At 39.4% G+C, this 13,036-nt stretch overlaps 1 protein-coding gene across 2 annotated transcripts in view; it reads left to right on the top strand.

Annotated features, from left to right (window-relative positions):
* CTBP1 (C-terminal binding protein 1) overlaps positions 1-13,036 on the top strand; it is a 39,068-nt gene that overhangs the window by 18,017 nt on the left and 8,015 nt on the right. For both annotated transcript variants that reach the window (XM_009078823.1, XM_009078824.1), the window contains exons 4-6: positions 4,316-4,530; positions 8,359-8,489; positions 10,606-10,733. In XM_009078823.1, coding sequence (XP_009077071.1) covers positions 4,316-4,530; positions 8,359-8,489; positions 10,606-10,733 — 474 coding nt within the window. The remainder of the gene's footprint in view (positions 1-4,315; positions 4,531-8,358; positions 8,490-10,605; positions 10,734-13,036) is intronic.

The following is a 13,036-nucleotide window of genomic DNA, read 5'->3' as shown; positions in this document are numbered from 1 at the left end:
CAGCTTGTGGAGGTGGCAATAGAATACATACCATTGGCTACCCCCACACTGCAACACAGGACAGATGCACATCTTTTTCTAGTACAGGTTGCTGCAAGAGGCTACCTGTCTCTAGTTTCAGAGTAAAATGTGTATTTACAGCCACCTTCAAAAAACCCTTAGGTTATGTTTCTTTAGTAGTGGCCTCTTCCCATATCTGGAGTTTAGTTTCAATTTACTACTTTATTATTTTGATATGTCAGTGTCAGAAGTGATGATCTACTCAGATGCTATGAAGTGAATGTAGTACACACAAACAATTATTATAATCTCTAAGTCCTCTTCTCTAGTTCTGTGTCGTGTCACAGTTTCTGTCCTTCCTCGTTAACGTGTGTCTGAGATCATATCCTCTCACCCACAGCTATTCTTGTCTTAAACTTGTGGTCTCTTCAGCAGTGGGTTGGTTAAATTTATCACTTTGCTGCAGCAACAACTAACTCAGACCTTCTTCGCATCTGTTCCTGGGCTTTTCTCTTGCTCTGCCAAAGAGAAACACCCTAGCCCTTGCCTATCTCTGTGCTAGGGAATGACTATGTCTTTCTCTCCAAAATTTCAGCTACTCACTTCCTTATCCACTGGTCTAGCCAAGTTGCATGACTCACTTGCCTTCTTTCCATCACCCACTCTTTTCTTTGCCTCTTCTCATGCATATTCCTGCTTTGACACTTGGTCTATCCTGCTTAATCCTATTACTCTGTGCTCTTGCTTTAAAGTTAACCCCATCTCTCATCATCTGCTTGTATTGAGGTTGAAGATAAGCAGAGACTCAATAGCATAATGCCTCCTTCTTGTGCTTGTTGGATCCCGTCCATCATTGTTGTGTTGTTTGGTTAGCCCCTGAGCTCCTTAGGGCACAGCCTGTGTTTCTTTTTGTCTTTATGAAGTGTGTGATTCTTTGAGACTTACATAAATAATAATATTATATCATTAAGCAGCTGTCTTTGTCACTCTTAATCTTTATTACTACCCAGTGTCCTATATTTCAAGTGATGCATCACAAGTGTGGATAGTAAGCATTTAAAAAGAAAAAGAAAGCTACCTTTTCACCTTACGTCTGTAGACAGGGTTTTCTTTTTTGAAGGAAGAATATTTATGAGCAGCAGCATGTAAGTACTTGGATGCATAGGTGGATGGACCTGGTTCTGCTCTAATGATAATTTTACAGCAGTGAAGGTAGTGAAGTCATACTCCCTTCCCCTTCCTTCTCAGTGACAAATGCTGATGACTAACAGCTAATGCATTTCCTCACTCAAGAGAGGTGAAATTTTTCCGAATAAATTTGTCTCCACATCATAGTGAATGTCATCACTCAGTTTGTCTTTCTTCACCTGTTCTGTTCTCTCAACAGTCCCATGGTCCTACCTAGATGTTGGCCAAATTACTAATCTGCATTATCAGACAATATCAAGGCTTAAGAGTTGGGTGGTATTACTGTGCAATGTATGTTACACTCTGAGCAGTCCATTTTTCCGAATAAATTTGTCTCCACATCATAGTGAATGTCATCACTCAGTTTGTCTTTCTTCACCTGTTCTGTTCTCTCAACAGTCCCATGGTCCTACCTAGATGTTGGCCAAATTACTAATCTGCATTATCAGACAATATCAAGGCTTAAGAGTTGGGTGGTATTACTGTGCAATGTATGTTACACTCTGAGCAGTCCGCTCTCTTCTCTTCATGTGCGGCATTCTTCACATTTCAGAGCCCTCCAGGGAGGAGGAATGACGACCCATATTCTGCATTGCTGTTGCATAGGCAGGAAAGAGCTGTTAAGTGAAAGCACTTTTTCTTTCTATAGAAGTCTTCAGGCAGGTCATCACCATTTCCACAGTATCAAGGTCATTTTGTAAAACTTGGTGATACTAGCATGGGATGAGTATTCATTGCCCAAGGGCTGAGCAGGGGTCATTGACAACTGCAGCTGCTGTGCTGTCACACTCTGATCAGGTCATTGGCAGGGTCAAGGTCAGAGACACCTACAAATTGGGACACTTGGCAGGGAGTTGGAAGACTTGTGGGGAGTGCATGGGTCAGACCGTAACAGGAGATGTGAATGTTTTTGAGTCTCTCTTCTGGAATGATGCATGGACCTCACTAGACCTTTGTATAAATCTCTAATTTCTAAATTAGGCTCGTGTTGCATTCTGCTTTTTTTATTGCAATGGTATACAACATGCATTTTCTGCATTCTTTCCACATTACAGACCAAGAAGTTAATTTGATGTTTTGAACCTCGGAATTTGCCTTTCTGGAAGCATCCATGAATATTCATATCAATTTTATGTGCTCTTAAGAGTAGAGTTGTCCTGAAGGTGGGATGCTTTGTGTGTTGTTCTGTTCTTGATGTGCTGAGGTAGGCTTTGAGCCACCCCCCATGCCCAGGAGAGTCTTATATAATAAAAGTTTTCAGGAAAGGAAAAAAAAAAAGTCATAGGTTTGTGATTGTTCTTCATTGTGAGATTGTAGTTTAAAATGGAATTGGCAAATTGTGTGTCCATCTTTGTGTAATGACTAAGACAAAATATGAATTGTCAATTGCAGAAGAGTTTTATCCCCTAAAATAACCCTAATAGGACAGTTCTGGTTAGAAATACAGAGATGATTCCCAAGTGTTTCCGAAGGAAACTTTCGTGCCCATTGAAGAGGGCTTTGGTTTATTAGCCTGGTTGTGATGAATGGAGAGTGTAGTTTTAACTGGAGAGTCTGTTTTAAGAGATTTCAGTGTTGTGAATCCCCTCAGGTATTAATGTTGTAAAGAGGGTAAAAAAAAAACAGATGACAGAATGTTGCATATGAAAATGAATGGAGCTGGAGTAACAGCTATATGCTTTGTTAAAAAACATAAAGAAGTGTTTGTAGTTGTGTGACTGATTCCTTAAGCTGTGAGCCAAAATTTGAAAATAATACAGTGTTAGCGCTGAAAATTGTCTAATTCAAATCTATAAAAACAGCTTGAAATGCAAACAAACGTGTGCAAGTATTGAAATAAAAGATTTTTGAGGAGTATTTTAACTTGGTGTCCCCAAAGAAAAGCAGACAGCCCCTGTCAGATTGGCATTCTATGTAGCATTCCAAGCACATCTCTCACTAAGTACTGCAGAATTGCTGTGTTCAGGTTAAATGATCAACAAAAAAACTTTCTTTCTGTGGCTTGTTAAATATGTTCAAAGAGAAACTGAAAAGCAGAGGGAAATCCCTTCCAGCACGATTGGAAAGAGATGGGATTTCCCCAGGTTAATTTGATGCTTTTTTTAACAAACTCAGATGTTACAAAAGAGAACTTTGTTGACTCTTTTTTTTCAAGTGAGACATCATTACTGTGTCAGGTAATGCTTTTGAAGCATCTTTATCCAACACTCGTAATACTCTAATGTGAGTATTTAGTGCATAGTCTTCTAACTTGAAACGTACATTAGTTCTCGTTCTTCAAAATAGCCTTAACTTACTGGATGTACCTCACTCACTTTTCTCTGTGTTTTACTGGTAGTGTGTCAAAGGAAAATAGACTCCTCCTGATGCGTGTGGCATGGAGTCATGCCCATACAGCAATTTTGGGCAGAATTCTGAAATACAACAGTAAGGAAAGTGGAACAGGAGAGCAAAGGTCAATGTGAATACCAAGTGGGACTGTGCTCTTAACCAGGTGGCATGTGATGGATTTTATTTGTTTATCGTTTAGATAGATGGGTAAGAAAATTATTAAAGCCTTAGATGACAGGATTCTTGTAGGCATTTTTATGCTGGAAGTATGTTACTCAAAATATAAAAAAACCCCACCTCGGCAGAAAGGAGATTCCATGCATTGAGAATGGTTGTGCTTCAGAGTAAACAAATTATCTTTCGTTGCATCCATTTTTGAGGATTAATTTTAGAGCATTTTATTAAAGCCAGCTGGTTTGACATGGGTAAGAACAAGTCCTTGGCAGGTTGTGTTCTCAGGCAGTGGTGTTTTGCCATAAACAGGCCCAGCAGGCAAGCCTTGTATTACACAGATTATTGCAGATTACGTGACATCTTCTGGCATTTCAGATATCTGGTTACAAAAAGTGCAAACCTCCTGCTTTGTTTCAAACAAGACAGTGTGAAACAGTCCAGATGTACCATTTCTGATCTTAGTGCTGATTTTGAGTGGGATGGGAGCCATCTCCTTTTTATGCTCTCTCAGTTGCTGTACAAAGCACTATGGTTTGATACAAGCTCTCCCATCAGGAAGGAGGAGGCTACCTTACAGCAGCTGCTTCACATCTGTTCTCATTGCGTGTTCATCTTGTTCTAGGGCGTGTTGGGCAAGCAGTAGCACTACGTGCCAAAGCCTTTGGCTTCAGTGTGATTTTCTATGACCCATACCTCTCAGATGGCATGGAGCGTGCTCTGGGACTGCAGCGGGTGAGCACTTTACAGGACCTGCTGTTCCACAGTGACTGTGTTACCCTGCACTGCAACTTGAATGAACACAATCATCATCTTATTAATGACTTCACCATAAAGCAGGTAATGATCTCTGTGGGCACCCCCCACACGGGTGCTGGTTGCCAACTCTGTATAGCGTTTATTTGTGTAAATAGGCAGATTCTCGTTTGAAAGAAATTTCTTTCTCTTTTGTGTCTTTAAGATCAAACAGGTTTATAATGGACTAGGAGGTAGCTGATGGCTTATGTATTGCTGGTTTTACGTGGCTCAGTAACATTGCATTTGTGGAAATAATTTGCTTTTCTTAATGTTGCTCGGGTTTAATAAAGTGGTATTTATCTAAAAGCGCTTTTTCTATGTCTTATAGTAGCTACTTCCTTTACATGTCTAATTCCAGGTAGCAATTCTGCCTTTCACTCTTGTTCCTCAGTTTGAGTTCTTTGGATGCAATTTAAAGATTGTGACTAAATGGCTCCCCCCTGTGCTCAGTCCCGATGCTCACACAGCCCTTCATGGATGGAGCTCATTTACAGCTTCGTGTTATTGGGAAAAATAATGTTTCTTGGAGTTAGTACTAACCTCTCCCTAAAGTTTTAGGTAATATCAAAATAATTGCAAAATCTAGGTGTAGCAGTTGCTCTGTTATTGACTCATTTGACAGTAAGCTTTTTCATGAAATATCTGGCTTCTGACTGACCTCAGTGAGATGTGCAAATGGAGACAGTTAAGATATAATAGTTGATTTTCCTGTTCTTTATAGTGTTTGTACGTGTTGGTAACAATGACAGTAGGACTTTTGCAGTAAAGTCATTGCTTGCCTTCTGAGGAATAGTTTGCACCTACTATTCTTGAACTTTAAAACTGAAATACTTACTGAACATGTTCCACAGACATTTAGGATCATGGCAGAAAATTGACAATTTGTCAATTTGCCTCAAATCTCTTGATTTGAGAGTTTAGAGATTTTGAAAATCCATCCCAACATAAAATCAGGAGTTGGGATTTAAAACTCGAAAAAAATTAAGAAGCTTAAAATGAAACCCTTAAGAGAACAGAGCTCTGTCATCCTGCCCAGAACATAGTCTTTTGTTGTGTGCTCAGGTACAGTGAATGGTTATTACATGGTTATATATCTTTGCAAGCAGACATCTAGACCCAAAGAGAATCACACTGAATTCAGTAGGACCACTGAGCAGTTGTCACTCATTGTACAGCAGATGTGAAACTGGGGCCAGTTTGTCACAGGAAATTTTTGAGTGGAGGTGGGTAAATGTGTCAAGCTTTGGAGAAGGCTTAGTGCATTAATCAGAGAAACAAACAAGGGCAGACATGTTAAAACTGAATAATACCATCTGAAATGAAGTGCCTATGATAAACTCTGTACTGGAAAGGATATTGTAAGCATTTATCATGCTATTTGTTATCCTTCATGATCAAAGCAAGGATTAAAGCTAGACAATAATTCTTGCTTTGGATAATAGTTTGGATGAAGCAGTCGGTATAGTAAAAGCTGATGTGAAACCCATTAAATAAATCGTAACACCTTTGGCTGCTGAGTTTTTCTAGAGCAGGTCTTCTGATTATGATTTAGGCTGGCAGATGTTAGAGTTGGCCTCAAATTTCTAGAGAGCATTGCATGCCACTTTTATCCAACATTGCATGCTCATGTAATAACCAGTTTTAAAACAATGTACAGAGAAGTGTGGTGCAGCTCATTTCAACTGCAGTCTTACCCTGAAATTTGTTATGAATCTAAAATGACATAAACTGGGTTTGAAAATTTGGTGTCTGTCTTCGCTTTCAGTAGCATTTCTTGTGAATTAGTCAACATTCTGCCTAGCCATCCTGCTTGTCCTTGTAGTCCCAGAGTAACTCAGAGAAGTGTTTCAGGCTTGTGTTTATTGAACCTATGGTAATCAGGTGCTCTTAAGAGAAGCTGAGATCATCTTTAGTTTTACGGGTTTGAGAAAGACACTGCAATTTAAACACAATACATCTTTAAAGCAGCTGTGCAGGTTTAGTGTGGGTGAATTTAACAGCCATCAGCAGTTCTAGCTGTGAAGCTCTTTCAGGCTTCCACCCATTGTTAAGGATCATCTCCAGCTGCATCCACCCTGACTGTTTTATCATGAGTCACATAATTCATTCCCACTAGAATGTGTTTATGCAGCCATGTTCTGTTTGATTTGAAATTGTCTTAGTACTAGTTTGAGTTTTGTAAATAGTCCTAAATTGGAGGCTCAAGCAAGGTTGTTGAACAGATGGGACAAACTTTTTTGCAGCATTCATTTTAATTAAAATTTTCAAGTCCTTCAGGGGGCATACAAATTCACCGAGATACTTTGCACAGAAATAGGAAAGGGTATATGAGCTCCCAGGAGCCTGTGTGGTGTGTCTGCACGGTGGGTGCGATTGTCTCTTTGGTGAGTCCCCTGTGCTGGTTTTAATACAGTTCTCAGAGCTCACCCCTGCAATGGAGATGCCATGATGGTTCCCATAAGGAAAGTCTTGTTACTAGACCAACTGAAGATCATGCCCTCATTTTTCTTTACTGTTGTAATTCCCAAGTTAATTTCATGAAACTGAGAAAAGCATCCTTTAGTTCTGCTCCCATAAGTGGAGTTTGGTTTTGCTGTACAGACCCATGGGTGGTTCTCCGGTAGGCCCAGGAGTCTGTAAATGGAGACATGCAGGGCCACATTAAACCTAGAGTTGACTGGTAAAATGTGATGGTTTTTTTTCTTGCAACCTTACTGCAAGCATAAGCATGTTAATTGTTTAATATTCCCTGTGATCTGTAACATAATCCTCCTGTCTGACTTTCATCCAAACCTCCTTGTTCATGAATTTGGCATTTTGAATCAGTCCTTCAGCATAAAGATCCTTTACGTAAGGATTAGTTTGTTGTGTAGGCTTGAAGTACTTGAGTTGGTGCAAAAGAGTTGGGGTTTTCTTATTCTTACGGTGAGAGACAGAGTCAGTACAAAATGACATTTTTATCATTCATCTTCACCATGGTTCCTGCTCTTCATATGTTTACCTTCATGCACAAAAGTGCTTCTGAGATCAGAAGCTGTGTTTGAGACATCTGGTAAAAGGTGAAGTATTGGGGTGGCTGAAACCAGGATGTAGTAGTTTGTTATTTTCCGTACCATCTCTTATTTAAACCGCCGCTTTGTTTTCAAGTTGTGGATATATTATGGTGTAAATTCTTGCAGCTCTCCCCACACAGTGTCATCTACAATGCTAATCTGCACAATGCACAGCACAGCTTCTCTCCTGGGCACACAGCGTTCTCAACAAAATTCATTTTCATGCCTTTTAATTGAATAATAGAAGAATTCTTTAGACCTTTATTTGAAAAGTCTCACAGGGGAGGAGGAAGCTGAAGTAACAAAAATAAATAATACATATATTGACTGTGTTTTGGCAACTGAAGGGAAAAGTGTTTGAAATCCAAAAGCATTGATTTTTCTGAAAAATTCATGTAGGCTTTTATTTGTGTGAAAGTTGAAAGCCACAAGATATGAATTTGTTTAAGAATGTGCTGTAGTTTCTGTCTCATGCAATTTCACAGTGAAATAAAAAGGCGTAAAATGATCTGTCACTTTCATATGCACAGTTGTATCTTTTGATCATGTTACTGCACAATATCTGAAACAACGCTTCTATTAAAAGACACTACTTATGAGAAACAAAAGGTTATTAAGTGCTGTGAAATAGCATTTTATATTAGAAGCATCACATTTTGTGGTACTTTCCAATGGAAAGGGAAGACAACTGTTACAGTTTAAACCAGCTGAATAGCCTTTGTTGTAATGGATGCTTCTTTTTGAGTAAAAAATAATGCCACAACGATTTTATTTCATTTATTTTTATTTCATCATTCTTGTTTTTAACTTTCCCTAGATGAGACAAGGGGCTTTCCTGGTCAACACAGCTCGAGGTGGGTTAGTAGACGAAAAAGCACTTGCACAGGCCCTGAAGGAAGGAAGGATACGAGGGGCAGCCTTAGATGTACATGAGTCAGAACCATTCAGGTGCTTTTCCTTTTCTTTTCTTTTTATTTTGTTCACTTTCTTATTTTTAAGTCTTAGTGCATGATACAATCAACAGCAACAAGTAAACTGAGTTTTCCGTTCATTCGGTAGCTAACTACTCCTTAGGAAAGCAACATGAATCTGTGCAGCACTGGACTAATGCAAATGTAGATGGAGCTTGTGTATGTGGTCAGAAGTGGAAAAAGTTACAAGATTTAATTCCTAAAAGAACACCAAAATCTAGTGGGTTTATTTAGTAAAAATAGCATGGACTTGGGTTCGAGTCCTGGGCATGGCTTTGGCCATGGCTTTGAGGGGAGTGAACCTTCGTCATTGATCTGACTCTGGAGGCAACTAATGTTGATGTCTGAACAGAGTCTCTCAAAGGCAAAGAGTTGAGATATGGTGTGAGAAATAACTGCTTTATGACACCATTCTGAAGGAAAAGACATACTTTTGTCCAGATTGCCTCTGCAGGAAAGCCATAAATGTAATAGGTGGCAGAAAAAATTAAGAGAGGCTGTCAGAGTGCAGGTTTGGTTTTATTTTACCCTATATCAGGAGAGTAGTAGCTCTGCTGTCAGTAGCAGGGCTGGTAGCACAAGCCTGAGTTTTTGAATGACACTGAGAAGTCCAGTGTTTTAGGCAGAAATGTACCACTCCCCTAAGTGACATTGGTATTGCGATATCAGCATTCCTAATCGGAAAGAAGCCTTTCATATGTCCTTGAGTCTTGAGAAGAGATTGCTGTAGCTTAGTGCTTGTATGTGACAAACCTTTTGCAGTCTGGTCAGGGAGAAATGTTAATTTTAGCTGGAACAATCCACATAAGTTTTTGAAGAACAGATTCAGGACAGGTTGTAAAGACTGGAGAGAGGACAGTATCTCTCATACCAGCTTGTGGAGAGGAATAGAAGCTTTGAAAAAACAGGATAGTATCCTTTCAGTCAGAATTTTTATATCTACTGAGGCACAATGCCACATCACAAATATTTAATTTTATTTATGCATACCCTGCATTCATTTACTCCTAAATGTAGTCATTACAATGCAGTAGTGCTGTGCAAAGCCAGAGTCTAACAGCTCGAGGGACTTCCAGCTGCATACATTCTTCCCGGTTCTGATGTGGGATCTGCACAAGCAGCCCCTTGCACCTCTAGGAAGCCCCATTTACTGCCTGGAGATGCCATCTGCAGAGATTCAGTTGCAGGATTACAGCCACAATTTCCTTTGGCTTCAGTGCTGCATGTCTATCTGATCGCAGCATGCAACTCCTTAGTCAAGAGTTTTGCCAGATATTTTGATGTTTATTGAGCTACAGATGAAATCTCTCATTTTATGAATTATGACCAACTCAAAGCATGCTTTTGTCTTAAAATATTTGTTGTCCTGTTGTTACAGTTGACTGTGTGATTATTGAAACAGGAAATAAATAGGAGGAGCAAGTTTCCATTATTTTCAGTTTCTTTACTCTGTATCTGCGATAACACTTTAGCACAGATTCATTGCTTTCCCTGAAAATCAGTCTGTAAAGTAAATTTCCTTCTTTCTGTAGAGTTTCTGTAAAGGAATGGGAAAATAAAAATAGCTAAAAAATCCAGAAAAAAAATAGCTGAATTATCAAATAAACCATTGAGGCTGCTGATGGACACACTTCTGATTGGGAAATAATTGGAATATATTTTTTCTTTAAATGACTAAATGTCACACTGACAGAGCAGAGCTTTGTTGGCTAATGCAGTAGAAGTAAAATTGTGATGAACTGGACAAATGGAATGGCATTCTGAATTGATTTGGGTTTTGCTTTATGCATTTCTGCCCCAGAACTGGAGTGGCAGTGGCTGTAGTTACAGTAAGTGCATTGGACAGAAGCTAATGTTGCTGCTATACTTAGGTTCTACCCTTTGAGTCTATAAAAGGTGATTGTTGCTTATTTATACCATAAATAGTGTATAAAATGAACTTCATAAACCCAAAAAGGAATAGAAATGCAATTCTTTTCTGTTATAGAAATTAATCTGTGTATGTGCAAATCCATCTGGATTTCCCCCCGTCCCCTTCCCCCTCCCTCCCCAATATTTTTTGTCATTTGATCTTGTTTTAAATCTTCATTTAGCTTTAGTCAGGGCCCCTTGAAGGATGCACCAAACCTGATCTGTACCCCACATGCAGCCTGGTATAGTGAACAAGCCTCAATTGAGATGCGGGAGGAAGCAGCACGAGAGATCCGAAGGGCGATCACAGGTACTAATTCACCTTATTAGCTCCTTCACTGTGTGGTTCTTTTCAAGAAACCTTTTTCTTCAGTCCTGGAAGATGCTGAAAAGAGCCAGCCTTAGGTTTTGTTTGCCACTTCTAGTATGTGGAACATAGAAATGAGCAAGTGCCCTCTTAGTCTGTTCTCAGCACTAGAACAGGCCATTTTGGAGGTTCATTACAATTACAAAGGGAAGGCAAGCACTGCAAACTAAGTACTTTTTATATAAGAGAAATGTACTTATATGTGAAAAATCTGCTGCTTTTTTTTCTTTGTTGCATGTAAGTATTACCCATTTGGTGGGTTTGACTGCAAGTCATCCTGATATTGCTGCTATCTTTCTTAGCTTTTCCTAGATGCCTCCTTATACTTGTCATGAGCAGTTCTCATTCTCTACATCAAAATAAGGTTTTCAGTATTTTGTTGGAAGGTTATTCTATTTTAGATGTTCCCCTCTTTAAAGCATTGCTAAAGAAGTCTGGCATTTTAAAGGGCAAAGTGTCTTTGTTATATAACTACCATGTAATTGTAAACTGCTCACATAAGAGAAAACAGTTACGTCTCGAACATGCACTGCTAATAAATAAAATGAGGAGACTGAGCCATTTGGCATTGGTTTGAATCCCTTGTAGCCTAAAATAAAAGGAAGGATTTTCATACTGGAAAATGATTCATTAAGCACTAATGTTTTCTCTTTAGTTGGACTTTGCTGTTTCCCCCTTGGCAATATAGTCTGAATGCTCTGCAGACATGCAGGGCCATCTGTGTCACCTTGAGAGTAGTTCAGTGCCAACACATTGCTCTGCTATACAAAAAGCACTGGCAGGAGCCTTCCCTCTAGCTTGTGCCTGGAGAGGCAGGGCAATTTAGTTTCATTTATAGCCTGTGCAGAAAGAAGATTCTCCTCTGGATGCTAATTAAAGGCACCTCTTAAACTCCTGATCTGAATTGTCCTTTACTGGACTATTTCTCTCTATTTTAGAGGTGACATAAAGAGCCTGACCATCCCTTTGCTGGAATTGGTCCTTGTGCCTGTCTCCAGGAGAACTCTAGTAGTAGATTTGTTAGGTTGTTGTGTAACTGTTGCCTGCTTCTAGATAGCTCTGGGAGAGATTGCACGAACCAGCATCCAATACCTGCTTGAGGGAGGATTGATGTGCAAATAAGCACTAACAGGCAGCAGTCTGAAAACTAAGCAAGAGTCAGCTGTCCAGAGCTAGTTTTATGTTAAATACTGTGCAATAGCCCAAACGTACATGCCCGGGAAGGCAGAACCTACAGTTCCTTAAAGTGTGTGATTGTGCTATCAGCGATCTGTGGCATTGATTTGTATCAAAGCTGTCAGCACTTCACTGTTTGCATATGGTTTTTAGTAGGATCAAACTGAGACCAGCATTAGGGAGGTGAGAATGACATTGAATTGCAGTGAAACAAATGTAGGAAAGATACAGGAAATGTGGGATAAAGCTGGATATGTGAAAGCCATAGGGGAACACAGAAGAGAGGGTGTAGAGAGGGGAAAATAATTGGGAAAAGGTGTGCAGTATAGGAATGCAGGCTGTGACTGCCATCTGATAATAAAGATGTTAAGTAGTTCTGCTGTTGCCAAAATAGTCAGTGATGGTATGATGTATAAAATAAGAATAATAAGCAGGTATAAATATTTTTAAATATATTTTTGAACATGAAAACATACCAAGTGTGAAATAAGGAGTACCACTGAAAACAGTAGTGGAAGAAATGTGAAGGCAAGCATGGCAAGTGAAAAGATGATTCTAAGTTTAAAATAAGTTACTTTTTGTAAGGGGAGCCAAATGGAATGTGCCTGCAGAAGTTTGCAAAATGTAGAATGAGAAGGGCAAGAAGGAAGACAGGATTGTAAAGGATAACCATCAGAAGAGAAAGTTACTGATAAATTTGTGGACAATTTTGGCAGAAGTTTAGATGGATGTGTATTTCAGCTGCATTTAGGAGATTATTTCTAATCAGGAGAATGGTAGGAATGGGGCATGGACCTAATCTTCTCCGATATTGAGCTAAAAAGCCCTTTCAGTTTGTGCACAGGAGACGTGAGAGGTTTAGTGATGGGAGTAACAAGTACTTGATGGTATCCACTAAACTGAAAGCAATTTTGTAAAAAGGTTTTTTTACGGCCCCATTGTGGCCAGGCTGATGGATAGAAAGAACAGGCAGAGAGTAGTGAAGTCCTTAATCAAACTTCCAGTAGGAAGCTGGAGATAAAAGCCTGAATTCTTTAATGATGGAGCATGGTCAGTTTTTGAAAGCATTT

The sequence above is a fragment of the Acanthisitta chloris genome, unplaced genomic scaffold, assembly GCF_000695815.1.
Source record: "Acanthisitta chloris isolate BGI_N310 unplaced genomic scaffold, ASM69581v1 scaffold10147, whole genome shotgun sequence".
Taxonomy (NCBI): domain Eukaryota; kingdom Metazoa; phylum Chordata; class Aves; order Passeriformes; family Acanthisittidae; genus Acanthisitta; species Acanthisitta chloris.
Note: the sequence above shows the minus strand (reverse complement) of the source record. Positions and strands in the feature narration are given on the sequence as shown.